The sequence below is a fragment of the Calidris pugnax genome, unplaced genomic scaffold (assembly GCF_001431845.1).
Source record: "Calidris pugnax isolate Ruff unplaced genomic scaffold, ASM143184v1 scaffold418, whole genome shotgun sequence".
Lineage (NCBI taxonomy): Eukaryota > Metazoa > Chordata > Aves > Charadriiformes > Scolopacidae > Calidris > Calidris pugnax.
In genome coordinates, this window is record NW_015091199.1 from 193,157 (window position 1) to 219,282 (window position 26,126).

The 26,126-nt window shown below is 56.1% G+C and overlaps 2 protein-coding genes and 1 long non-coding RNA gene across 5 annotated transcripts; all 3 read right to left on the minus strand.

Annotated features, from left to right (window-relative positions):
• Position 1: 1 nt before the first annotated feature.
• Positions 2-538, minus strand: LOC106898422. Its single transcript, XR_001413923.1, has 3 exons — positions 489-538; positions 292-390; positions 2-106 (listed from the first exon to the last, which is right to left on the minus strand). It is a non-coding gene; the product is annotated as an uncharacterized LOC106898422 (long non-coding RNA).
• Positions 539-16,866: 16,328 nt separating this feature from the next.
• On the minus strand, positions 16,867-26,112 carry TMEM173 (transmembrane protein 173). 2 transcript variants are annotated; one of them, XM_014959645.1, is made up of 7 exons: positions 25,773-26,112; positions 25,208-25,452; positions 24,429-24,609; positions 23,444-23,552; positions 23,051-23,286; positions 21,316-21,502; positions 16,867-17,331 (listed from the first exon to the last, which is right to left on the minus strand). In XM_014959645.1, exons 2-7 carry the CDS (start codon positions 25,450-25,452, stop codon positions 17,141-17,143), a joined length of 1,149 nt encoding a protein of 382 aa, XP_014815131.1. In that variant the 5' UTR covers positions 25,773-26,112; the 3' UTR covers positions 16,867-17,140. The 2 variants fall into 2 exon arrangements, with proteins under 2 accessions (XP_014815131.1, XP_014815132.1); XM_014959646.1 differs by lacking the exons at positions 16,867-17,331; positions 21,316-21,502 and adding an exon at positions 21,984-22,561 and having other exon boundaries at positions 22,671-23,286.
• Positions 19,177-20,949, minus strand: LOC106898411 (stimulator of interferon genes protein-like). Of its 2 annotated transcripts, none has more exons than XM_014959647.1 (2): positions 20,710-20,949; positions 19,177-20,600 (listed from the first exon to the last, which is right to left on the minus strand). In XM_014959647.1, exons 1-2 carry the CDS (start codon positions 20,935-20,937, stop codon positions 20,475-20,477), a joined length of 354 nt encoding a protein of 117 aa, XP_014815133.1. In that variant the 5' UTR covers positions 20,938-20,949; the 3' UTR covers positions 19,177-20,474. The 2 variants fall into 2 exon arrangements, with proteins under 2 accessions (XP_014815133.1, XP_014815134.1); XM_014959648.1 differs by having other exon boundaries at positions 19,181-20,298; positions 20,716-20,949.
• Positions 26,113-26,126: the final 14 nt, after the last annotated feature.

Below are 26,126 nucleotides of genomic sequence, written 5' to 3' on the forward strand. Positions count from 1 at the left end.
CGCAGGTCCCAGCCACGAATCCCAGGACAGACGAGAAGCGAAGTTTGGCTACCAGGTAGCCTGCCAGGAAGCCTTTGAGAAAGGGTGAGGCCAGCAGGGAGCCATCCTGTGGAGAAGAGCCAAGAGTGAGACACCAGGCAGGGTGGGCTTACACGGATAACGCACCCCGGGCACCCGCCCCAGGGGATTTTTTTTTTTTTTTTAACGAAGCACCCTCAAAACGGGCGCCTGGTCAACCCCGAGGCAGGCAGGGCAGGGCAGGGCAGGGCACAGGCCGGGGACCCGCCTCACCTGCCCCACACCGGCGTGCACCTCGTCCTCCACCCGGCGCTGCAGGCTCTCCAGCTGGTTCTTCAGGAAGGCGAGGTCCTTCAGCTTGGGCAGCGGGTCCTGGGGGAGACACGCAGGATGATGCCCGGCCCGGGGGGGGTCCCTCAGCCCCGGTCCCCCCCCGCCAGGCCCGTCCGGGCCCTGCCCGCCCCGCTCACCTTATCGTCCGCCATCTTAGCGCAGGCACCGCCCACCGCGCAGGCGCCGCCCGCCGCTGATTGGCCCGCGGGGGGCACACGTGACGCCGTCGCTCGCCCCTCCCGCCTCCTCCCCGCCGCCCGCCCGCCCGGCGCCATCTTGAGGCGGGGGTTCGCTGGGCGCCGCCATGATGGCGGGGATGTCACCTCCCCCCTGAGGGCCGGCCCTGTTCCCGCTGTGGGGGTGGAGGATGCTGCAGCGGAGCGCTGGCAGCTGCTAGCGGGACCCGGGGCCTGGGGAGCGGTGGCTGGTGCTGGGGAAGGAGACCCTGAGAGGAGCTGTTTGGCCTGTGTGTGTGGGAGGGAAGGGCCTTGACAGGCCGGGAGCGGGGCTGCCCGGTGTGCCCGCTGTGCCCCTGGCCCTCAAGGCAGCTCCTGGGTGCCTGTGTTTGATTGCTGCCTTGAGATGGCTAGGGCACAGGGGCCTTCAGCACAGGGTGGATTCACAGAATGGTATAGCTTGGAAGAGACCTTAAAGATCAACTAGTTCCAACCCCCTGCCGTGGGCAGGGACACCTCCTGCTCCAGATGGGTGCATATGCCTGTGTCCGTGTTCTCAGAGAGATCCCTCTGCATGGTGATTGCTGTTGTGAATGTCCAAGGATCATCCCAACATCCATCCTGGGCAGCACAGGGGGCATTCCCTCCTCCCTGGCCTGGCAGGGAGGTGTCCATCTGGCTTACCAGGGCTTGGCAGAGCGTTTGTTGGAGCTCAGTACTCAGGAGCCCCCTTGTCTCTATCCCAGGAGATGCTGCCATGGTGTTGGAGTGGCTGCAAACACTGCTGCCCTCTGCTTCCCCTGCCTGCCCTCTTTGCCCACACAGGCAAAGCTCTGCCTTGGGCTTGGGGTCCCAGTCACAGCCCAGTGGGATGGACACATCCTGAGACTGAGTGTTCCTGTCTGGGGAGGGGGCAGCAGCAGATGGGCAGGAGGGTCTGTGAGGGGTACGATGATTTATAGAATCATAGAATCATAGAATTGCCCAGGCCGGAAGGGACCTCCAAAGGCCATCTAGTCCGACCCCCCCGCAGTCAGCAGGGACACCCCCAACTAGACCAGGTTGCCCAGGGCCTCATCGAGCCTCTCCTTGAATATCTCCAGGGAAGGGGCCTCAACCACCTCCCTGGGCAACCTGTTCCAGTGCTCCACCACCCTCACAGTGAAGAACCCTCTCCTCATCTCCAATCTAAATCTGTTCCCCTCCAGCTTGAAGCCATTGCCCCTCGTCCTGTCACTGCAGGCCTTTCTAAACAGGTTCTCCCCAGCCTTCCTGTAGGCCCCCTTCAGGTACTGGAAGGCTGCTATTAGGTCTCCCCGGAGCCTCCTCTTCTCCAGGCTGAACAACCCCAGCTCCCTCAGCCTGTCCTCGTAGCAGAGGTGCTCCATCCCCCTGATCATCCTCGTGGCCCTCCTCTGGACCCTCTCCATCAGGTCCATGTCCTTCTTATATTGAGGGCTCCAGACCTGCACACAATACTCCAGGTGAGGTCTCACCAGAGCAGAGTAAAGTGGCAGAATCCCCTCTCTGGACCTGCTGGCAACGCTTCTTTTGATGCAGCCCAGGATGGGATTGGCCTTCTGGGCTGCAGCTGCACACTGCCTGCTCATGTCCAGCTTCTCGACCACCAGCACCCCCAAGTCCCTTTCCTCGGGGCTGCTTTCCAATACCTCACCCCCTAGTTTGTATTGGTGGCGAGGATTTGTGGGCTACTGGTGGAGGACAAGCTGCAGCCCAGCGTGGGAACAGCCTTCCCTTGCTGGCCCCACATGGATGGTTCTGGTGAGTAGAGATCCCTGCAGGAATGTCACATCTCTGCATAGTAAGTGACAGAGGACAGGAGCAGGCTGGGCTGAGCCTCTGAGTCACTGTCTATCTTCTTGCTCCCACTGCATGAAGAGATGGGTAAGTGGCGTCCCTGATAGAAACCTCAGTCTTCCTCTGACCATGTGCTTCACGCTTCCAGGTTTTGTGCTGTGGCTTTTCAGAGTAGCTTGGAAATCGGCTGACGTGGCAGCAAGTCATACGGAGCTGTGGCTGAAGAAGTCACTTGTTGGTCTGTTTGCCTCTGCCTGTGGCCTCCCAAAGGTGCTGGGATCCACCTTGTGGATGGGGGCTGCTGCCAGAAGAGGGGACGTGTGAAGGAATGTCATGAAGAGGGGACATGTCAAGGTCCCAAACACAGTAAAGGCAGCCTGGTGAGAGAGTCCAGAGCTGGGGCGCAAAAGGAAGCGCTGTCAGGGCTGGCAGAGCCCAACTGTGACCCCAGGCTGCCAGGTCTTAGAATCATAGAATCATAGAATGGTTTGGGCTGGAAGGGACCTCAAAGATCATCGAGTTCCAACCCCCCTGCCCTGGGCAGGGACACCTCCCACTAGAGCAGGTTGCTCAAGGCCCCATCCAGCCTGGCCTTGAACCCCTCCAGGGATGGGGCAGCCACAGCTCCCCTGGGCAACCTGTTCCAGTGTCTCACCACCCTCATAGTAAAAAATTTCTTCCTGAGATCTAATCTGAATCTTTTTTCTTCCAATTTAAGACCATTTCCCCTTGTCCTATCATTACACCTCCTGGCAAAGAGTCCTTCTCCAGCTCTTCTATAGGCACCCTTCAGGTATTGAAAGGCCGCTCTAAGGTCTCCCCGGAGCCTTCTCTTCTCCAGGCTGAACAATCCCAGCTCCCTCAGCCTGTCTCCATAGGAGAGGTGCTCCATCCCTCTGATCATCTCCATGGCCCTCCGCTGCACCTGTTCCAGCTGGTCCATGTCCTTTCTGTGTTGAGGACTCCAGAGCTGGACACAGTACTCCAGGTGGGGTCTCATGAGTGCAGAGTAGAGGGGCAGAATCACCTCCCGAGACCTGCTGGCCACACTTCTCCTGATGCAGCCCAGGACACGGTTGGCTCTCTGGGCTGCCAGCGCGCACTGCCGGCTCATGGTGAGCTTCTTGTCCACAATCACTCCCAAGTTCTTCTCCTCGGGGCTGCTCTCCAGCCATTCTCCACCCAACCTGTACTTGTGCCTGGGGTTGCCACATCCCAGGTGCAGGACGTGGCTTGGTTGAACCTCATGCAATTTGCATGAGCCCACCTCTCTACAGCCCCTGTCCCCTCAGGGTCCCTTCCCTAGGACATCAGGGGGCTGGGCTGAGGGTATCTCTGCTGGTTTGCCCATAGCCATGCCATGGGGGATTGGCTGGCACCCCAGTGTGGATGTGTGCCACAGGACACTGGTGGCTTGCCCTGCTCGTCAATAGTGACACAGGGCTTGGCTTGTCCTTCATAGCAGTGAGGACATTTTATGAATGGATGCCTGTTTCTCCCTTGCCAGCCCAAAAGGGAGAAGATGTTCCTCTGTGACCCGGGTGGCAGCTGGTCGGTACATGGTGCCCATCACAGGGTACCATGCCTTCAGGCCAACATGGACCAGTTCTTGTGTCCCAAAGGCTGCACCGTGTAAGTTTGTGCCCAGATGCTGTAGGTGTGGATGAAGAAATAGCTACCACAGAACAGGAGGGCAGAGAGGAGAAGTACACACTGTGAAACTCCTCCAAGAACTGGTGAGAGACAGGAGGTGGCAGTGGGTTTGAATCTGCAGGAGCTGTTTTGAATCCACCACGGTGCTCCTGTCACAGGCGAGCGTTAGCTGGGGATCCTGTAACCTGGGCCAGGCCCATTGCACGCAGCGGGGTTTTATACAGCGTCTGGTGAGAGAAGAGCCCTTCTGAGGGACGTGGTGAGCACCTTCCCGGTGGGCTGTGGTGTGTCAGAGCATCGCTGCACTCGGGGAGCAGCTGGGGCCAGCATCCAGCTCCTGCTGCCTGAGTGGGTGTGAATGACGCTTGTGGGTCAGTGGCTGTACCGTGGGGCTGGTTTTCTGGGGTTCTTACCAGCTTCAGTCTGTCAATAGCAAATGCTTAATGGTCTTCCTATGGACCTTCTTAAAGGTCTTCTAATAAATACCAGCTCTGACTTGATCCCCTCGCAGGTGAAAGGGAATTTACACCACTTGAGCACCTCCTCAAAGGGGAGCTCTAGGAAGCTACAGGGTTGGGGACCCCTCTCTATCTGCATGCGCTGCGGTGCCTCCTGGCACTCCGGGCCAGCAGAGGGTTACGGTTTGAGAAAACCCATAACAATTTATTGTCATTTAGATAATTCTTCTATCACCCGATGACCCCTCCCCACCTGGGAAGGGAAACTGGAGAAAACAAGGAAACCTAAGGGTTGAAATATAAATAGATTTAATAGGATAAGACTAAATAATTAACAATAATACCAAAGAACCAGTATTAATCCCTATACTAATACATAAGAATTATACGCAGCCCATTCCTCAGTGGGAAGCTGTGCACTCCCAGGGACAGCCAACATGGGACACCGCCAGCGCTGCAGATTCAGGAGGAAGGGAAGGGCTCAGGGCCCCAGCACTGGGGCAAGGAGTTCTGTGGACTACCACCGTCGAGGAAGAGAGAAACTCCTCAGCAGACTTTCTACTTTATATTGGAAGTGCCGTTCATGGTATGAAGTAATCCTGTTAGCAGCTTGGGTCAAGTGCCCAGGTCTTGCTCCTTCTCATCCCCACACCTGGCAAGGCTCGAAAACAGTGAGAACTTGAATCCAACATAGTCTGGCTGGCTATAAAGTAAATATTTTCACATTCAGACACTAGGGTTAGTCCTGTGTCACTCAATCCAGGACACAGAGAAAAGCCAAGGGCCACCAAAGGTGACCTGCTGAAGGTGGCAGACAGTTCATAGAAACATAGAATTGCCCAGGCCGGAAGGGACCTCCAAAGGCCATCTAGTCCGACCCCCCTGCAGTCAGCAGGGACACCCCCAACTAGACCAGGTTGCCCAGGGCCTCATCGAGCCTCTCCTTGAATATCTCCAGGGAAGGGGCCTCAACCACCTCCCTGGGCAACCTGTTCCAGTGCTCCACCACCCTCACAGTGAAGAACCCTCTCCTCATCTCCAATCTAAATCTGTTCCCCTCCAGCTTGAAGCCATTTCCCCTCGTCCTGTCACTACAGGCCTTTCTAAACAGGCTCTCCCCAGCCTTCCTGTAGGCTCCCTTCAGGTACTGGAAGGCTGCTATTAGGTCTCCCCGGAGCCTCCTCTTCTCCAGGCTGAACAACCCCAGCTCCCTCAGCCTGTCCTTGTAGCAGAGGTGCTCCATCCCCCTGATCATCCTTGTGGCCATCCTCTGGACCTGCTCAATCAGGTCCATGTCCTTCTTATATTGAGGGCTCCAGACCTGCACACAATACTCCAGGTGAGGTCTCACCAGAGCAGAGTAAAGTGGCAGAATCACCTCTCTGGACCTGCTGGCAACGCTTCTTTTGATGCAGCCCAGGATGGGATTGGCCTTCTGGGCTGCAGCTGCCCACTGCCTGCTCATGTCCAGCTTCTCATCCACCAGCACCAGCACCCCCAAGTCCCTTTCCTCAGGGCTGCTTTCCAATACCTCACCCCCCAGTTTGTATTGGTACCGAGGATTGTTCCGGCCCAGGTGCAGAACCTTGCATTTGCTCTTGTTGAACCTCATGAGGTTCACCTGGGCCCACCTCTCCAGCCTGTCCAGGTCCTTTTGGATGACATCCCGTCCCTCTGGTGTATGGACAACACCACACAGCTTGGTATCGTCCGCAAACTTGCTGATGGTGCCTTTAATCTCCCTGTCTATATCATTGATAAAAGTTCTTGGTGTGTGTGCAGTCCTTGTACCACCAGCGCAGGTGATGGAGGGACTCACCCCATGGGGTGGCCAGGAGGTGTGTGCTGTCCCCACAGCCCAGGCTGGTGAGGGTGTGCGGTCCCTGGGGATTGCTGTTTGCAGGGTGTTAGTGAAAAGCTGTGTGTGGGTGAATGTACACTCGTGCAGTTCCTTGAGAGGTGTAGAGCACAAAAGGGTAGAAAGCAGCTTCCAGCATTGTGATCTGTACCGAAATATTCAGGGCTTGAGTCCCTGTCCCATCTCTGCTCCCAGTCTGGTGGCCAGTGCTTGCCCTGGAGCGCTGGTGCGGGCCTGGTGGATGGTGTCAGGCACAAGTGGCGGGACGTGTTTGGTCCCAACTGTGGGGCCTCTCCCGGTAGCTTGAGGTCCCTCCTGCCCTCTTCCTGGCCCTGGGCTGTAGGGCCAAGCCAGCCATCCCTTTCCCAACAGTCAGGGGTGGAGGCAGCCCCCCTCCGCTCTCCCTGCTGCTGGTTTCAGGGCAGAGATAATGGTCTCTGACCTCAGGAGGCTGCGTCCAGCCCAGGGGCAGTACCAGCCACAGGAAAAAGAGACAAAACATGTCCCAACCTAATTAACCTCTCTTCCTCTCCCTTTCATGAGCAGGGTGTGTTTGTGCAGACTCGTTCCTCTGTGGCTGAAGCAGCTCAGATGTTGGTGCTGTTTTGCTCAGGATGACTCAGGGCGTCCTCTCTGCATCCGAGTAGCCACGATTAGCCAGGTGACTCCTGCCCTCAACAGCTTTGTGCCAGTCCAGGGGGACGCTCAGCTGTGATGGCAGCAGCAGGCTGGCTCCTGCTCTTACTGCAGAGCCCAGCACCAGAGGCAAGAACAAAATTGAGGAGGAAAGAACAAAAACAACTCCCTAAAACTTACACCTTGAAGTTACAATCTCAGGGCTGGAGCTGGCAGTTCTCTCTGGCTCAGTAAAGTGCTGCCACAAGAAGGGACCCTGTGTGGGACCCCTGAGCCACCTGAGGCCCCAGACTGGCACCCAGAAATAACCATTCTTCCCTACTCGGGGCTTTAACACGTTTCTGCGAGACTTAAGTACTGCACAGTCGTGCTGGGGACCATGTTCCATCTAACACCTCTGTTGAAGGTGCCAGCGAAACACAAACTGCAGCACTTTCAGCTTGGGAAGCAGGCACTAAGGAACTCTAAGGAAGACTGAGGAATTGTGAGAAATGCACGTTTCAGATGCTTGGCTGACCATTTAATTAAAAATCGGGATGTTGAGTTCTACTTGTACGTTACCCCCATGGATGCTACACTAGGACTTAAAGGTTCAAGGACTGAATGGCGTGAATTTGCAGAATTTTAGTGCACAGCTGTGTGCTAAAGCAGGCAGCGTGCAAAAGCATCAGGACAGCCCTGTGAAGGCTTCCGGACCGTCAGGCTGCTGGCTCTCAGTTCATATGTACCCTCTCTATATTGTCCTGCTCCCACCGAGCCCCTGGGAAGAGGAAACAAGAGGGACTGTGGAGTCAGTAGTGGGTGCAGCATAAAGCAGAGGTGGTTAATTAATAGCCAGATTAAATCAGAGAGATGTGGGGGTCCAGCCATGGTCGACAGCCGAAGCTGAGCCGCTCTTTTCCTTGCTTCGCAGGACGCCCAAGCCTTAACCACAGGCAGGCATCAACTTAGTGAACCTGCTCTTTTCCTCGGCCGCTTCAAATGAGTGCACTTTTCAAGCAGTATTTTTGCAACTTGAAAGGTAAAAAAAAATATCAGTGTGATTGCAAGGGGTTTTTTTTTTTTTTTGGTGCACAAACACGAAAAGTGTAACAGTGGAGGCTGACTTTGGAAATTTGGATATTGCTAAAAAGCAACACTTGAGGGCAGCGTGGCACCACCGAACAGCCATGGCTGCTCCCCTCCTGCAGCTGCTCCTGCATGGAAGGTGTGCTGTACCCATCCACAGCCTCACCAGCACTTTTCTGCAGCAGACGACGTGTGTGTTTCTCTCCATCGGAGGATCCCACCCTCCCTGGCTGGCACACACACCTCTCTGCCAAAAACTTGTTTTATTTCAGCCTCACAAAGTGACCTCTGCTGCACAAGCTGGTTGTAAAGCATCTTCATGCACAGAGTTCTTTCCTCTGGACAAAACTCACCTGCTCTTTAGAAAGTACATGGTTAAAAGTTTGTACCCAAAACCGAAGTGATGCTGGATGCAAATGAGTTGATACCTAGACATGTTTGAAGGGGCTTTTTTTAAAGTCACTGCTGAAGGCAGCCAAGAAGCATTACCAGCTTGAAGGATACAAACAAAAGTAGGTCCTGGGCTATCTTTTTAGCTATTGACAAACTTCAGAAATAGTTACCTGTGGCAGCTTCTGCCCCCCGCCCCAGATACAGAAGCATCCTGCATTTGCAAGGCTCCATAATTTCACCTTGTCAAATAATCAGAAAGTTTCTGCCCAAAGGCTTCCAGGCCCAAGTTTCAGGATAAGTTTGTAGCTCCCAGGAGTGGAGCACAAACAAAGCTGGGAAGAAATCCTGCCTCTCAGCACCAGAGAGGGCCTTGCAGTGGGTCAGGTCTTCTAGAAGGTCCGTTTTGTTAATGTCAATATTTATATTTAAACCTCTGCATAAAATTTTTAAAGAGTCAAAATTGACTCCGGCTTTTCCGTTAGGAAGAAAGGTTACAGCCAAGGTGTATACTTGGCATAAGACTTCAGCAGAGAGCAGTTACCAGGAATGGAAGCAAAAAATGAGAAATCTCAACACATTTTCCATGACCCCGTCACTACCTGGCAGCATTGTAAGAAGAGTCTCTAAGAATAGCCTTTGAGGGGACAAGGTCCCACAAGCAAAGATGGGAAGAGCAAGAGGGAGCAAGTCTGGATCAACTGCTGGGATTCACACATGAGTAGGTGCACGAGCAAAGAATGCAGCATCTTTTCTCCTAGTGCGAGGATTGCCACGAGCAAAGAATGCAGCATCTTTTCTCCTTCTAAGCCACATGTCTTTCCTTAAGCTGCTGATAATGATAAGTAAGTACGTAAGCATTTTGTACAGCACTTGGTCAACTCCAGTTCCCACCACAAACTGAATGGATTTAAATGACTCAGTAAGTTTTTTTCTGACTTTGAGCGAAGCAGTGACTTCTGCGCAGTCTTGGGGCTAAGGAAACTGTGCAAAGGCTTAAATCTGGAGACAGAAAGGGTCATTTCCACATGGTGTATAGTGATGAACTCTCAAACTGTAAGTGATGCTGGATGCAAAGGAACTGATACCTAGACATGTTTGAGAGGACTTCAATACAGTCACTGCTGAAGGCAGCCAACAAGAGTCACTGGACTGAAGGAACCAATTTACAGTAAGGACCACATTTTGTGGTCCTTACTGCAGAAGCAGAAGTCAGAGATGCCAACGTGTGTCGTAAATCAGCAAGAAAATGGATGAGATTTTCGACAAGATTGCCCTGAAGAGGTGGATGATGTTTCCTACTCCCAAACCATTGTGTCTCTCACAGAGAGCACCCAGAGTAGGGGGCCATGGAGGCATGGTAAACTGGATGCTGTGGCCACTTATGATGCTGCTCTGATTCTGTTTCCCAGGAGCATCTGCCACACGAGCAACAGTTTCTTCCTCGAAATGCAGGTCCTATGTAGTGTAGGTTGAACTCCAGCTCTGCACCACTGCCTCTTTGAGGGGATTTGGTATTTTCAGTCATGATGCATTGAAAGTGGAAACTGGAGAGTTAAAGCAAGCAGGTACCTGCAATAAAGATGACAGATCACTATCTTTTATATGAACTGGAGCCCAGATGGGTGACCAGGTTTGCTAGGGTCAAACAGCAATGACAGACTGGTGCCTCTTCCTGGAGACCAGCAGCTCATGGTGGTGGAAGGGAACCCTGTCCTCCCACACCAAGCAAACATTTGCCAACAGAGGGATGAGACCATTCCTATTTTTCCAAAGCAAGGGAGAAAAAACAGCAAGGAAGATTCTCTGCTGATGCTCCAGCACTTTTTTTGTGCCATTGAAAGAAACTGGAAGCCAGGAATCTGGATGGCACAGGGCATCTTTTGGTTACCAATAATTGTTCTTGAAATTATTTAGCACCGAGCTGAATGATGGTGGCTGATACTACTGTCATTTACAGAGATGGGCTCTTGCGGGTCACACAGACCCTTACCTCTCAACCCCAAAACCCAGCAGTAAAACAGAGGCAGAGGAACTCACTTTCCTTAAACCCAGAGTCACAAAGATGTCAGCATCAGCTGGGAGTTGCATGCAAAAGAAGTAAAAGTTAAAAAACCCATCCAAAAGGACATCTGGGAAAGGCAGCTGCTTGGAGGTGCTGCCCTGCTCTCAGCAAACTGCAGCCTCCAAAGCACTTCTCGTCCTGAACCTAACAAGAACAAGGCAACTTTCAGCTCCATCCCCTTCTTTAAATATTGGTCCATGTAGCTGGAGTCGTTCTGAGAATTCCCAGGACTTCAGTACAGTGATCTTTAATACACACATCCCTCCTGAGAATTAACTGTTCAGAGTCCAGAGAGATTTTAGGCTGTAAGGGGAATGCGACCTCCATGAAACTAAATCCTAAATTCACCATTTCCAAGTGAAAAGACAAGAATCGGGGAGCACTCTGCCTCCATCCTCCCCATCCCTCTGTCCCAGACAGTTCATGCAAGTGGCAGGTCAGTCTGCACTGAAGGCTTTTCATCCCAGGTAAAGGAGAAGATGTACAAGAGCAGGAGTAAAGACACTCTTGTAACAGGCACCTGCATCTCTTGCAGAAAAATTAAAGATCAGTTTTTCTAAGTTCATGGTAAAAACACCTGCTCTGCAATGGGTCTTTGAGACAACTCACCTATCGGCCACCCTGAGGTTAAAAAAAAAGTCTGTTCCTTGCTGTATGGAGCAGGATGGATATGGATGGATCACTGAAGATCAGTTTTCCTAAGTTGATGGTAAAAACATCTGCTTTGCAACGGGTCTTTGAGACAACTCACCTATTGGCCACCCTGAGGTTAAAAAACAAGTCTGTTCCTTGCTATATGGAGCAGGATGGATATGGATGGATCACTGCAGGCAGTTAATAGTGATTTCTGGTCACCCACAAGGAGGAAAGACCAAAGTCCGCCTCAGAAAGGGATGCTGACCTGGCTACCTCCGAGGCTGCAAACCAACAGGAAATGGACTTATTTACACCCAAATGGCATGGGCAAAACCTGATGGGAAACCAGCTAAGATATGAGGAAGAGCTGCGAGAAACCTTGTGTTTGCTGCTTCCATGCTCAGCCCTGGCTGGAGGGAGGGTGCAGCCGTGATGGGCCTGGCTCTGTGCCTTTCTCACACGGACCCTGGCTGTGAACTTGCCTCCCCGCTCCCCCTTGGACCTGCCTCGTTGTTGCTGGATGGTGGTGCAGGACCTTGGGCCGGCTCAGCTCACCTTGCTGAGGTGGTGTGGCATTGCTGCTCCCTGGGGCTCAGCTGTGGGTCTCTCCATAAGGCCTCTCCTTCATCCTGAGGGCAGGGAAGAGCTTCTGAGCCTATGGAGCATTCCGGGTGTTGGGATCAGCAAGACCACCCTGCTGCTGGTGGGGCTGGTGGGCTGTGACTGGCTTGGTCTTTAGCTCTTTGAGGCCTGGATGCCTGGGACCCACTGCAGAGCTGGCTGGAGAGCTCCTCATCCCACACATCCTCACCAACTGGAGAAGCGGCAGAGAGAGGAAGAAGTAGGGCAATAGCAGTGCCAGCCACCTCTCACTGCTGCACTGAGCCCCTCCATGAGTAATCCCCATGGCTGCATGCTTCTTCCAGGGATAAGCCAGAGCTGGGGCTAGTAGCCCTGTGTCAGGCACCTTTCCATGATGGTTGGGCTTGGGGCCATGCTCCTGTCCCCCACAGCTTGTGCTTGGGAAGCTGAGGTTGAAGATGCCCCCTAAATGTGCTCATCAGCCCTCACGGCCCTGGTGGTCCCTCCATGTTTAGCTCCAGGTTGAGGTTGTGCCTGTGCCCCTCACACACTTTTGCCTCCCCTGGCAGCCATGGCACATGGGCCCGAGCACTGTGTGATGACCAGGGACATCTGGGGGTTTTGTCTTGTCGTGGCAGTGGGCACAGTGGGGCATGGGGCTGCCCTGGTGCATCCCAGCAGTGGCTGGGCTGCCTCTGTGCTGCTGCTGCCCTGTGGCACCTCCAGCCACCCCAAAAGGTGGGGAGTCCTGGGTCTGGTCTGATGTGGAATGCTGCAATTAGCACAAAGTGAGCTGATTTGTGCTGCTGGGGAGCCCAAGGGGAAACTGTTTGTCTTCTGTTTGCCAGCTTGGGCAGCAAGCTTCCACTTCTTCTGAGGTTTGATTCTCCTGCTGCTCTGATTCAGCTCTGCCTGCGATTCACTCTGCTCGGAAGGGTTCTCCCCTTGCCGTTTGCTTGGGCCTGGCTTTGCCCTTGAGCCGTGGCAGGAGCTGAGCCTCGGGCTGGCAGCGCGGTTCCTGCCAGAACAAGGTTGTGCTGTCAGGTTTCCTTTGGGCATGTGCCTGTCTTTCTGCTAATGTGGGCTGAGCTCATCAACCGTCCTCAGCCCAACCTGACTGGGTGATGGGCAAGATAAGAGGTGCCCATGTGGGAAGGGAGCAGGGAGTCAGGACGGAGACGGTGTTTGTGCCCCGGTGGATCTGAAGGTGCAAACCCTCAGGGACTGCGGTGGTGCTGGCTTTGCTGCTCAGGCAGCCACCTCTGGCTGTTCCCATGTTGCTGAGTTCAGCCCTGATGCCCTGCATTTACCTTCAATCTCAGCAGTGTTTGCTCTGTGCCCTCGGGAACGCTGCTCCAAAAGAGGAGGTGGGTGATGAGGACCCATGTCCCACTGCCCCATGCCCCAGGGCCGGACCCCTCGGGTGCAGCACTCTGCTCCATGCACCCAGGGGTAGATGTCTCCTACCACGAGCAGGAGGTCCCTTGCCTGCTCCCACCTCTCCAGCCAGAGCAGCACCACACACTCGACACATCCCGGAGGCCTTGACAAAGACCCCTGACACCTCTGCAAACCAGCAGGCCAAGAGGAGCTGGCTCTTTGCAGTGGCTTTTGCTGTCACAAACCCTCCCTTAACAGCCCTTTCATCTGTCGTTTTTGTCTTTTGCACAGATGCAGTGCCCAGAGATTAGGCTGCAGATTAAGGCTTTACTGAATCCTGAGATGGGTTCCAATTCCCAGTCCCAGCAGGACCAACGTGTCCTCTGTAAGCTCACTGGGCTGGAGCCAGGGAGTGGCATTTCCCACCATGTTCTCCCACGTGCATGAAAGATGGAGCCCTGTTATTCACACGGGGTGCTTTGCTGAGAGGCAGCTACCAGGTCAGAGTGGCTTTACCCTGGGAAGGGAAGGTTCGGGGAGACAGAAGGAACTGGAGCTGTTTTGTGAGAGGCTTTAGGTGGGAGAGGAATAAGTTGTAGCCGATCCCTCTTTACTCAAGGTCACGCTGTGGGCAGAAGGTCTCAGCACAAAGTTTACTTCCAGGCCAGGAGAGTGCTACCGGCCTGCGAGGGCCAGCAAGCCCTGTCCTGCAGGGCTCAGAGGGCTCGCAGGCAGCCCTGGCGCCTCGCCACACTGGCACTGCGTGAGGGAAAGGACGTCCAGGCACTCACTGCCCCAGGCTTGTTGCTCGGGAGCCTGAGCAGGTCCCAGGGCCCTTTTGAATCCCAGAGGCTTCAAAAGGTGGTCAAAGAGCTGAGTCACAGGCTCTCTGTGCCTTGGTCTGCATCTCCTTGGGCAGTTGTAAAGCACTCAGCTCTGCAGGCTTTGTGTGGCTGAGCTGCTGGTGGCTGGTGGTGGCAGACTGCAGCACGAGGGTTTTCCAGGCTGCCTTTTTCCCAGCAGAAATTGTAATCATCCAAGCTTTCATCCATCTGTTCAAAAGAGTCCAGCCAGGTTTTTCTCCTTCCACTCACAGGGGAACCTTGGGTGGTGTGGCCATGCTTCTGAGATGAGCCCAGTGAGCTCTTTTTTGGAGGAAACAAGGCTGAAGCAGCACTGTCATGTCAGCCCCAGCCTGTGCCCACCCAGCCCTTCCCACCAGTGTCCTGGGTGAGCCTGTGCAGCCCCAAACACTATCACCTTGGCCTGGCAGTGACAAAGAAACCCTGTGCCCTGCCGTGATCCCAGCAGCCGTGGTTGGCTCTGTGCTCTTGGCTGTTTTTTTTACCCTTGCAGTGCATTGTGGCCCTCGCACAGGCTGTGCACGCTCAGACCAGTGGAAGCTGGGCTTCTGGAAGGAACAACTTGCTGGGTGCTGCTGGCAGGAGCCGCGTGGCAGGGATATGGTGAGGCTGCTGGGTAGCCATGGCTCTGTGAGGGGCCTGAGACTGCTGTTAAAGAGATTGCGTACCTGGCACCAGGCCATCAGCCACCAGGTCCAGGCAGGACTTGAGGGGCCCTAAACCACATTGGAAAAATAGCAGCAGGAAAGGCTGGTTTAGCTGGAGACCCACCAGTGTCCATGGAGGTGGCAGCATCTCAAGACTTTTGTGTCTGGATCCAGGCATAGTCACCCTGCTGTGAGTGGAGCCAGGAGGGAACCAGGCACAGGAATCTCGTTGCCATCCTCAGCCATTTGGCCAGGTCACCTCCTCTGAGTCCCTGGACTCCACACTTCCCTTGGGGGTGGCCACAACTGTGGCGGGGCCCAAGTGCTGGAAGTTCAGGCTGAGGGCAAATGGGAGCTCTCAAGGGGCTTCAATTCTTTTGCCAAAGCCTTGGGAGTTGGGAGGGACCAAAAGGACCAATCACATCCTGGGCTGCATCAAAAGCTACATTGCCAGCAGGTCCAGAGAGGTGATTCTTCTGCTTTACTCTGCTCTGGCGAGACCTCACCTGGAGTATTGTGTGCAGGTCTGGAGCCCCCAATATAGGAAAGATATGGACCTGATGGAGTGGGTCCAGAGGAGGGCCACTAAAATGATCAGGGGGTTGGAGCACCTCTGCTACGAGGACAGGCTGAGGGAGCTGGGGTTGTTCAGCCTGGAGAAGAGGAGGCTCTGGGGAGACCTAATAGCAGCCTTCCAGTACCTGAAGGGGGCTACAGGAAGGCCGGGGAGAACCTGTTTGCAAAGGGCTGCAGTGACAGGACGAGGGGAAATGGCTTCAAGCTGGAGGGGAGCAGATTTAGATTGGAGATTAGGAGAAAGTTCTTCACTGTGAGGGCTGTGGAGCACTGGAACAGGTTGCCCAGGGAGGTGGTTGAGGCCCCTTCCCTGGAGATATTCAAGGTGAGGCTCGATGAAGCCCTGGGCAACCTGGTCTAGTTGGGGGTGTCCCTGCTGACTGTGGGGGGGTCGGACTAGATGACCTTTGGAGGTCCCTTCCAGCCTGGGCAATTCTATGATTCTATGATGATATCCACATAGGGGTGCTGCAACATCAGAGGGTAACGAGACAACTGAGTTGCCTCCTGTCTCCCTTTCCCTCCCAGGGCAGAACTGGCTGGCCAGATCCTCCTTCAGCTCTTGGCAAAAGGGGAAACTGATGCATGGGCCAGTGGGTGCAGAGCTCTGGCCTCTGCTCTGTGGCCTTGCCAAGCTGCACCCCAGCAAAGCTCTGCCATGATCTCTGGCAAGCAACGAGCCCTGGGGTGACTGTTCTGCCCTGTGGCACACAGCTCTGGCCATGCTGCATCACTCATACTTGGTTGCCTGAGGGACTGGCTGGCTTCCCTGCCCCATGGCTGGCCCCAGTCATGCGGGGCACCTTTCAGACTTTGCTGTCTTCCCAGCTTCCCACCATGGGGACTATTTCTCAGCTGCTTGCCAGACCCTGACAGTCCCTTGGGAGCAGGTTCTGTCCCTCACAAGCTGGGGCTCTCAGGCAAGTGTGGCCTTATGTGGGGTGCCCCGTCATTGGGGCTGGCACGGCTACAGCAACTTTTTCAGCCTAGGCATCTCCAGGCAGATCCTGGAGGAGCATCTAGAAGGGCAGAGCCAAGAAATCATCTGTCTCAGAGCTGCGCCTGTCCTCTGTCCTGCTTCTTCTGCCTGACCACATGGGACCCAAGTAGGCTGGGAGGGCCTGGCTTGCTGGGCCTGTTGGGAGTACCTCACCTCCAGGCATGGAGGGCTGAGCAGACATATGTCTTGCACCAAAAACCCCCATGCAGGTTGTCCCAGGACTGCACCCTGCCCCTTTCCCACAGCTCCAGGGGGTCTGGCACGTCCTTTGGGGCTGGAGAAACACTTCTGTGGGGTGCTTGGGTGGAATGTGGGCACGAAGGGCATCAGCAGGCACCGCAGGTGGCTCTCGGCATGAAATTACTGGCTGGAGCAAAGTCAGGGAGGCTTCCCGCACCGTGGGGCCACCAAACGTCAGAGCTCCCCAGGCCTGACCACCTCTTCCTCCACCATCACATCCTGAGTGGTTTCAAAGTGAGGATTCTCATGTGTGACTTCACAATGGGTCCATCAGGCTGGAGGGTGCCCTGGAAGTCCTGCGCATACTCCCTGTCCCCGCAGAGGCCATCGGATTAGCCAGGCCACGCTGGATGGGTTGGACCCAGCGCACACTTACACGGTCATGGCTGAGATTTCTAAAGCCCCTTCCAACACCGCAGGGTGTCCAAGGGCAGACATCATGCCCAAGATTCAGGATAATGCACCTTACTCCAGAGGAAAATGCTTTATATGATATGAATCAAAGCAGATGGAAAAAAACCACCCACATATTCATATATGAGATACACACAACAAAGAAAATGGGAAGTATGTCACAGGACTGTGGTTTGAGTCAGCTGTTCCCAGTAAACATGAGGCACAGGAGGTTTTGGTGGGCAGTTCCTGCAGGAGGTTGGGGGTCGCTGCCACAGTCAGCACTTGCTGCCAGAGGAAGGGGTTTGGGGAAGGGAGGCAGCAGTGAGGGGCTGGGCAGCGCTGCTGCTTCAGAAGCCGTCGCTTCGCAGAGGCTGCGGCAGGTCTGAGCCACTGATCTGGAGGTCGAGCTCTGTTGAGTTGAGGGTTGTGGACGGGTTGTGCGGCTGGTTCTTCTCGTACACCACGTACTCGTGACGCTGCTCCCGCAGGTGCCAGAGGATCTCTCTGGACAAGGAGTGGGTCTCTGCTTCGCCCAACTCTGCAACAGGAGAAAGACAAAACCCCCCTTTGCTGGTCTGGCCTGAGGCAGGGCTCTGGGCAGGGAGCAGAGCAGAGTCTCTGGGAGATGCCCCAGAATATGCAGAACTTCCTGAGAAGTCAAAATACAGTTCTTACTTCCCCCTTCCAGCATGCCAGAAGAAAGAACATATAACACAAAGTGCAGGAAGGAGGGTTAAATACAGGGACTGTGTGGTGGTTTCCCAGCAGTGCTTGTTGTGATGGGAACAACCTCGCTGGATAGAAATGCTTCTCCCCATCAGGGAGAGCGCTGCATTTCCTCTGAAAAACAATGAGATTCATTTCAGCAAGAAGCAGCAAGCTGTTTTCAAGCCCTGCTGCTCTGGCAGAGGCGAGGAGAAGGGAAATTAAGAGGAAGAAGAGACAGCCCGGCTCCTGCTCGTCCCCTGTCAGGCAGAATGCCACCAAGGCAGCACACCCCAACAGCTGTCCCAGTGCTGGGGAGGGCTCGACGGCCCCAGACATTTTTCCCAGGAACACCAGCAGGGAAGGAAACTGCTCCTTCGCCTGGAGACTTGCTGGTTGTACTTAATCCTTGAGGGAGCTTTCTTGCTGCCACAGCAGAAGATTTCTTGTCTCAGGTCCTGCACCAGGGAAGGAACAATCCCATACACCAGTACAGATTAGGAGCTGATCTGCTGGAGAGCAGCTCTGTGGAAAAGACTTGGGAGTCCTGGTGGACAACAAGTTGACCAGGAGCAACAATGTGCCCTGGTGGCCAAGAAGGCCAATGGTCTCCTGGGGGACATTCAAAAGAGCATGGCCAGTGGGTGGAGTGAGGTCATCCTGCCCCTTTGCTCTGCCCTAGTGAGGCCACATCTATAGCAATGGGACCAGTTTTGGGCTGCCCAGTTGCAAAAGAGGAACTGCTGGAGAGGGGACAGCAGAGTGCAAAAGAGGGTACAGGAGAGGCTGTGAGGATGATGAGGGAGTGGAGCATCTCTGTGCTGAGGAAAGGCTGAGAGCCCTGGGGCTGTTCAGCTGGAGAAGAGCAGACTGAGGGGCTCTCATCGATGCTGAGCAAGAGCTAAAGGGTAGGGGACAGGAAGATGGGCTCAGACTCTTCTCAGTGGTGCCCGGGGACAGGACAAGGGGCAACGGGCGGAAACTGGGACATGGGAAATTCTGTCTGAACATGCGGAGAAACGTCTTTCCTGTGAGAGTGTCAGAGCCCTGGAAGAGGCTGCCCAGAGAGGGTGTGGGGTTTCCTTCTTTGGAGTCATTCCAAACCCGCCTGGACGCTTCCCTGTCCAACTGCTCTGGGTGACCCTGCGCTGGCAGGGGCTTGGACTAGAGGATCTCTGAAGTTCCCTTCCACCCCCAACCATTCTGTGATTATGTGGTTCTGTGGGTGCCTCTGGGGACTCCAATGGAGTCCAGCTCTGCCAGCATCTTCCCCACTCCTCTGAGACCCACAAGAAGAAGTCCATCTGTGTAGGGAAGCAGCAAGACAGGGACCCCCATGCCCATGTGAGTGGGGATATCAGCCAAGCACTCCATAGATCCTGGCCTCCTTCCCCTTCTTTGCCCCGATCTGAGGTCACTCCAGGGCTGGGGGAGCGGAGCCGCGGTGCTGGGCATCGCTACCCTCTTCCCTTCTTCACTCACCCTGGTAGGCAATGAGCCGGTAGGTACCCGCGCACTCCTTGGAGCCCTTCAGGATCTCCTCCAACGTCCTGTAGAAAAGCTTGGCCTGCTCCAGGCGGTCCTCCCGGCTGAAGGCAGCGCACTCATCCTGGGACATGGCGTAGAGGGACTGCAGCGGGGTGGCGTACTCCACTACACAGGGCCAGAGCTGCAGGGATGGAAGAAAAAGAAGTGGGGGCAGGCAGACCGAGCACCTGGCAAAGGGCTGCTTGGGGGACGCTATTGCTGAGCCCTTAAGACCCCTCTGCGTCGCCGTGGCCTGCCCTGCGCTGGACCCCTGGGACAGGGACACTGCCCTGCATTGAGCGACTCTTCTCTCAGGGAGGTGGGTACGGCCGTGCCCCACGTGTCGGGGGGGCTCAGGAGGCTCCCTCCCACAGGACCCCAGGGTGCAGCCACCAGCTTTGGCAGCACTCCTAAGCCACGGCCTGGGGAACGATATTCCCCGTGAAGTTTGGTCCTTCGTGGAGATGCCCCTTGCCCGTGTCTGACCTCACCTTCCCGGTGACTTTTCTGCTAGAGGAGGGGAGCTCTGAGCATCGTAATGGAGAGTAGGAGAACTGAGGAGGATAAAGGCTGGGAAGGTGAATGCACAGCTAGAAAGAGGCTGAGCAAACAAACGAGAGATTTGTTAAGGCCATAAAAATTCCAGGGAGAAGCAGGGTTACCAGTAAGTCTTATACTGGCCAAACTGGGAAGTTTAATGAAGTGCATTGAAAGGGAGAGGGGTGGGATCCCTGGGTAAAGGCAGTGTAGCAGGAAGAGCTACCAGCCTTCGGATGAAGGTGCCAAGGATGGGAGCTGGCATCGCCACCGTGCAGGGGCTCACCCGCCACCGGGCAGCAAGTGCAGGGACAGATTTTAGTGACAACGCGCAGTGGGTCAGGACAGGTCCAGGCTGCAGAGCTGCTGGAGCTCACTCGGTGCCGAGTGACTCAGCAGGAGACTGGCAGATGAAACACAGCATCGTAGCAGGAAAAACCCGGCGCTGATTGTACTTCCCCAGGAGCAGGGCCAGGAAAGAGGCTCTGGAGTCCCTGCAGAAAGAGCTTTAGAAGCCACAGCTCAGCGCTCAGCCATCATCAAAGGGCAAGTTAGGGAGACCCAGGCGAGGAGCAGCGCTCTTGCCAACACCTCCGTCCGCGGCTGTGTCAGCAGGACCAATGGGTTCCCTCCTCCGAGGGCGCAGGGGCAGAGGCCCATCTGCCTGGAGATGTGGGTGGAGTTGAATGCGATGTGAGATGGAGGGATTTAGGTCTCATCAGCCCAGAGGAGGTGACTGGGGGGAGAGAGTCAAATTTATATAATGAACTCACAGAAAAGTTTTCAAGCACCTCTTCACAACAAAAGGAAATATTCATTCATCCCATGGGAAATGATGTTCTGGACCCCGTATCTGCTTTTTTCTGCTCAGTTTTCTGCTGTTTTCCAGATTTAAATCAACTCCAGGAGGGGTTAAGTGGAGCCCAACATCCCTGCAAGGGCTGGGCCTGGAGGAGGCAGGCAGGAGGAAGGGATGCAGGTGGCCAGCATGGACAGGACCTCTCCATCCTGCAGAAACCTGCTGAAACCTGGGAGTACCTAATAGGAAGGGGGGACACTGTCCTGCCCATGTGGCCACTTCTGGGCTGGGATCTGAGGCCAGGAAGACCTTTGGGCCGATGCATGCTGACTGCTCTCCCCACTTCACCTTTACCTTGTCTTCATCCCTGATCATATAGAGGCTGTGCTTGTAGACCCTTTTTTTAGTGCCAGCTCGAGTCAGGGTGGTTTCGCTGAGGTCTGTCAGGTACTGGATGTTGCTGTCAGCTTTCTCCAGGTCATCATAGATGTCACAGCTCAGAGGGACCAAGATATGGAGCTTCCAAGTCTCCCTGCAGGCCGGCACGTTGGGGTTGGCTCTGCTGAATTCCTCCATCGCCTTTTTCACCCCTGGTGGAAGAGAGCATCGGGCAGAGGTGCCTGGTAGGGGCTTGGACTAGAGGATCTCTGAAGTTCCCTTCCACCCCCAACCATTCTGTGATTATGTGGTTCTGTGGGTGCCTCTGGGGACTCCAATGGAGTCCAGCTCTGCCAGCATCTTCCCCACTCCTCTGAGACCCACAAGAAGAAGTCCATCTGTGTAGGGAAGCAGCAAGACAGGGACCCCCATGCCCATGTGAGTGGGGATATCAGCCAAGCACTCCATAGATCCTGGCCTCCTTCCCCTTCTTTGCCCCGATCTGAGGTCACTCCAGGGCTGGGGGAGCGGAGCCGCGGTGCTGGGCATCGCTACCCTCTTCCCTTCTTCACTCACCCTGGTAGGCAATGAGCCGGTAGGTACCCGCGCACTCCTTGGAGCCCTTCAGGATCTCCTCCAACGTCCTGTAGAAAAGCTTGGCCTGCTCCAGGCGGTCCTCCCGGCTGAAGGCAGCGCACTCATCCTGGGACATGGCGTAGAGGGACTGCAGCGGGGTGGCGTACTCCACTACACAGGGCCAGAGCTGCAGGGATGGAAGAAAAAGAAGTGGGGGCAGGCAGACCGAGCACCTGGCAAAGGGCTGCTCGGGGGACGCTATTGCTGAGCCCTTAAGACCCCTCTGCGTCGCCGTGGCCTGCCCTGCGCTGGACCCCTGGGACAGGGACACTGCCCTGCATTGAGCGACTCTTCTCTCAGGGAGGTGGGTACGGCCGTGCCCCACGTGTCGGGGGGGCTCAGGAGGCTCCCTCCCACAGGACCCCAGGGTGCAGCCACCAGCTTTGGCAGCACTCCTAAGCCACGGCCTGGGGAACGATATTCCCCGTGAAGTTTGGTCCTTCGTGGAGATGCCCCTTGCCCATGTCTGACCTCACCTTCCTGGTGACTTTTCTGCTAGAGGAGGGGAGCTCTGAGCATCGTAATGGAGAGTAGGAGAACTGAGGAGGATAAAGGCTGGGAAGGTGAATGCACAGCTAGAAAGAGGCTGAGCAAACCAACGAGAGATTTGTTAAGGCCATAAAAATTCCAGGGAGAAGCAGGGTTACCAGTAAGTCTTATACTGGCCAAACTGGGAAGTTTAATGAAGTGCATTGAAAGGGAGAGGGGTGGGATCCCTGGGTAAAGGCAGTGTAGCAGGAAGAGCTACCAGCCTTCGGATGAAGGTGCCAAGGATGGGAGCTGGCATCGCCACCGTGCAGGGGCTCACCCGCCACCGGGCAGCAAGTGCAGGGACAGATTTTAGTGACAACGCGCAGTGGGTCAGGACAGGTCCAGGCTGCAGAGCTGCTGGAGCTCACTCGGTGCCGAGTGACTCAGCAGGAGACTGGCAGATGAAACACAGCATCGTAGCAGGAAAAACCCGGCGCTGATTGTACTTCCCCAGGAGCAGGGCCAGGAAAGAGGCTCTGGAGTCCCTGCAGAAAGAGCTTTAGAAGCCACAGCTCAGCGCTCAGCCATCATCAAAGGGCAAGTTAGGGAGACCCAGGCGAGGAGCAGCGCTCTTGCCAACACCTCCGTCCGCGGCTGTGTCAGCAGGACCAATGGGTTCCCTCCTCCGAGGGCGCAGGGGCAGAGGCCCATCTGCCTGGAGATGTGGGTGGAGATGAATGCGATGTGAGATGGAGGGATTTAGGTCTCATCAGCCCAGAGGAGGTGACTGGGGGGAGAGAGTCAAATTTATATAATGAACTCACAGAAAAGTTTTCAAGCACCTCTTCACAACAAAAGGAAATATTCATTCATCCCATGGGAAATGATGTTCTGGACCCCGTATCTGCTTTTTTCTGCTCAGTTTTCTGCTGTTTTCCAGATTTAAATCAACTCCAGGAGGGGTTAAGTGGAGCCCAACATCCCTGCAAGGGCTGGGCCTGGAGGAGGCAGGCAGGAGGAAGGGATGCAGGTGGCCAGCATGGACAGGACCTCTCCATCCTGCAGAAACCTGCTGAAACCTGGGAGTACCTAATAGGAAGGGGGGACACTGTCCTGCCCATGTGGCCACTTCTGGGCTGGGATCTGAGGCCAGGAAGACCTTTGGGCCGATGCATGCTGACTGCTCTCCCCACTTCACCTTTACCTTGTCTTCATCCCTGATCATATAGAGGCTGTGCTTGTAGACCCTTTTTTTAGTGCCAGCTCGAGTCAGGGTGGTTTCGCTGAGGTCTGTCAGGTACTGGATGTTGCTGTCAGCTTTCTCCAGGTCATCATAGATGTCACAGCTCAGAGGGACCAAGATATGGAGCTTCCAAGTCTCCCTGCAGGCCGGCACGTTGGGGTTGGCTCTGCTGAATTCCTCCATCGCCTTTTTCACCCCTGGTGGAAGAGAGCATCGGGCAGAGGTGCCTGGTGTGAGTACAGCTGCCTTCTACTGTGCTCCCTGTTTCTCTGCTAACACTGTAAAAGTGGGAGGATCATTATTAGGAGCTATTTCTATCCGTAGGCAGGATAATGCAGGGAAACAGCTACGTACGTGGCAGGACTATTTTTAGGTACCCAACGTAATAAGACCAGGCAAGCCCATGAGCGACATTCTGCTTGGACCTCTCAGACATCTCAGACATTTCCACCGCTGAGGGCTGCTGTGGAGGGAAGGACAGACAGACGGGCAGTGATGAAAGCACCCACCTGGGCTCTTCTTCAGCTCTTGGTTCTCTACAGGGGCTGGAGACAGCCGCCTTCTCCAAAGAGATCTGGAGAGTGAGCAGCCCTGCTGCCCCCTTCCACCACCGCTTCGGGCCACGGGGCCAAGAGCCCTTGGTAGCCCACACAGCCCCTGCAGATGAGGCTGACGCTGGGGTGAGCCAGGCGTCTTTGGCTGCCCCCTCCATGGGGATTGCGTGTCCCAGTGCTTCCAGCATGTGGGAAGCAACATCCCAGCATCTGATGGTGGGATTTCCAGGGCCACCAGTGGCCCCTGCCAGCTCTGTGTGTTCATTTAGGTGGAAACGGGTGTTGAGTCCCCACAGGCACCTGACAACTGCCCTCCCCAAAGCACCTTTGTGACCCCTCTTCCCTTCCAGCTCTGCTGGGGGACAGCAGAACCCTCCCAGTGCTGCAGAGGTACCTGGAGCTTGGCTAATTAACCCTTTGGAGACCACACAGGCTCGTCTCTCCCCTCAAGCACCAGCTTGACTGAGAGATTTAAAAATACCCTGGAATACCCTGGTTTTTTGTCTGTCAGCGGGGCTGTGGCTGCTGCCAGCGCCCCGGGGCTCTGTGCTCATTAAAAGGCAGCCTGTCCCTCCCGCTGCAGCATGGGGCCGAGGAGATCAGATCAGCTCGTGGCAGCATGGGGCCGAGGAGATGAGCTCCTCTGAGCTGAGCTAACGAGAGCGTTTCTCCCACCGTGGGGCTGTACGTGGCCGGGGGCACGCAGAGCCCACGTGTCCCCACGGCTGCTCACAGCTGAAGTGTTCCCCGCGAAGGTGGCTGGGCTAGAGGTGCTGGTGCCTTACCTGGAGCCCCAGAGCGAGGACGAGGAGCTCACAGAGGCTGGCCAGGCCGAGGTGGAGGCCGAGTGGCTGCTCATCTCCATGGAGAAGAGCCACGTAGGCTGAGCCGCAGACGAGCAGCATGGGCCCGTGCCAGTGCAGGGAGAAGCAGGCGCTCAGCGCCCTCCAGAAGCTGCCGCGGTGCCTGAGTGGGAGAGACAGGGGACAGGCTGGTGGCCACCCACCTGCCATCCCCATCTGCAGCCCGTGGGGCACTGGCCAGGGGGTGCTCCCACATCCCTGCCAGTGCCATTGGCCTCCCCGAGCAGAGCGGAGCTGAGGAGCCCCACGGGACCTGGCCCAGCGCACCCAGGGTGCCCCCAGCCAGGAAAAGCCTTGGCTCTCTTGCTGCACCCATGGGTCTCAGAGGGGAGCAGATGCCATGTCTCCCTGGACAGCAAGGGAGGACCATCTCCAACAGCCTTGTGCCCTCCAGCACCGGGTGGTGGGAGAGGCTGGGGGCTGAGATGTGTTCCCCAGGGAAAGGGAACTCTAGGGAGTGACTACGGACGGGAGAGCATGAGGTCTGTAGATCTGGGCAGGCAGGAGAGGGGGAAAGGAGGAGAGGGAGGAAGAGGATGGAAGAGACAGGAGGGTGATGGAGAGCAGTGGGTGCTGCTGGGGCACAGCAGAGGATTGGCACAGAGTGGGGGTAGAGCCAAGGAGCAGATCCCCCCACAACCCCCGGAGACTGCTTTGCCCTTGTCCCCAGGGTGGTCCCAGGAGCCCGGGAGATGGCTCACCTGGATTGGAGGTGGAAGATCTCCTCAGCCAGGTAGCAGATGCCCTTGAGCAGGGCCCTGATCTCCAGGGCCAGGAAGTGGAAGGTAAGGCTGCGGGCGGCAGGCAGGAGGGGCTCCCCGGCCAGGTACAGCGCCGTGGCACACAGGGCCAGCAGCAGGAAGGTGGCAACCCGCGCTCGCCCTCCCCGTGGCCTGGGGATGAGCAGGGCGGTGGCATGGCCCGGCCGCCACGATTCCTGAGACATCTGCAGCAGAGAGGGGACACCAGCAGCAGTTATTGGCCCCAGCACCCACAGCAGCGCTGCGGGGAGTGGAGGAGGGGGACAATCCTGCACATCCCGCGCTGGCTGAGCACCCCAGAGCGCGCAGCGGAGCCGTCCCTCCCTCTGCCAGCTGCCAGGGTGCAGCCGCTTCTGGGGAGGTTCCCTGGCGTGCTGCCCGGGCCACCTCGGGGCTGCCCCCTATGCCCACATGGGCTAGGCAAGGTGGAGCCCGGCTGGCCACCCTGCTCCCAGATTGGTGCCAGCCCCCCCTGCTCCTCCGTTGTTCCTCTTGCTGCACTCACCGGAGCGGTTACCGGCTGCGAGACTGGCCACCACCTGCCTGTCCCACACGGCTGTTAATGGTCTCCGTGGTCCAGCCACGGCTCTTCTCAGAAGCTGCTGCCGCCGCAGAGACTGGGAGCCCCTGCACCATACGGGCTCCTGTTGCCACGGGTGGAGCCGCACGCTCACCAGCACCGAGAAAAATGAAATCGAAAGCGGGTTTGGCGGCTGCCAGCTGCTGGCAGAAAGCACCAGAGCCCTCCCACGGGGGGACCCTGAGGTCTCCCGGGCAGTGCTGGGCGGATGCGGCAGGTTTCGACATCCCGGAGCTGGCATTTCTGGAAAGCCCCACCGTATCTGTCAGGTCATAGCGG

Bases quoted from the DNA above. Each gene is read 5' to 3' on its own strand.
- LOC106898411 (XM_014959647.1), bottom strand. From the start codon at position 20,937: ATGGAGGAATTCAGCAGAGCCAACCCCAACGTGCCGGCCTGCAGGGAG. The intron at 20,601-20,709 runs GTGAAGTGGGGA...CCTTCCTATTAG, and splicing joins GGGATGAAGACAAGGTAAAG to GTACTCCCAGGTTTCAGCAG.
- TMEM173 (XM_014959645.1), bottom strand. From the start codon at position 25,452: ATGTCTCAGGAATCGTGGCGGCCGGGCCATGCCACCGCCCTGCTCATC. The intron at 24,610-25,207 runs GTGAGCCATCTC...TCTCCCACTCAG, and splicing joins ATCTTCCACCTCCAATCCAG to GCACCGCGGCAGCTTCTGGA. The intron at 17,332-21,315 runs GTGAGTGAAGAA...CTCCTGTTGCAG, and splicing joins CCGGCTCATTGCCTACCAGG to AGTTGGGCGAAGCAGAGACC.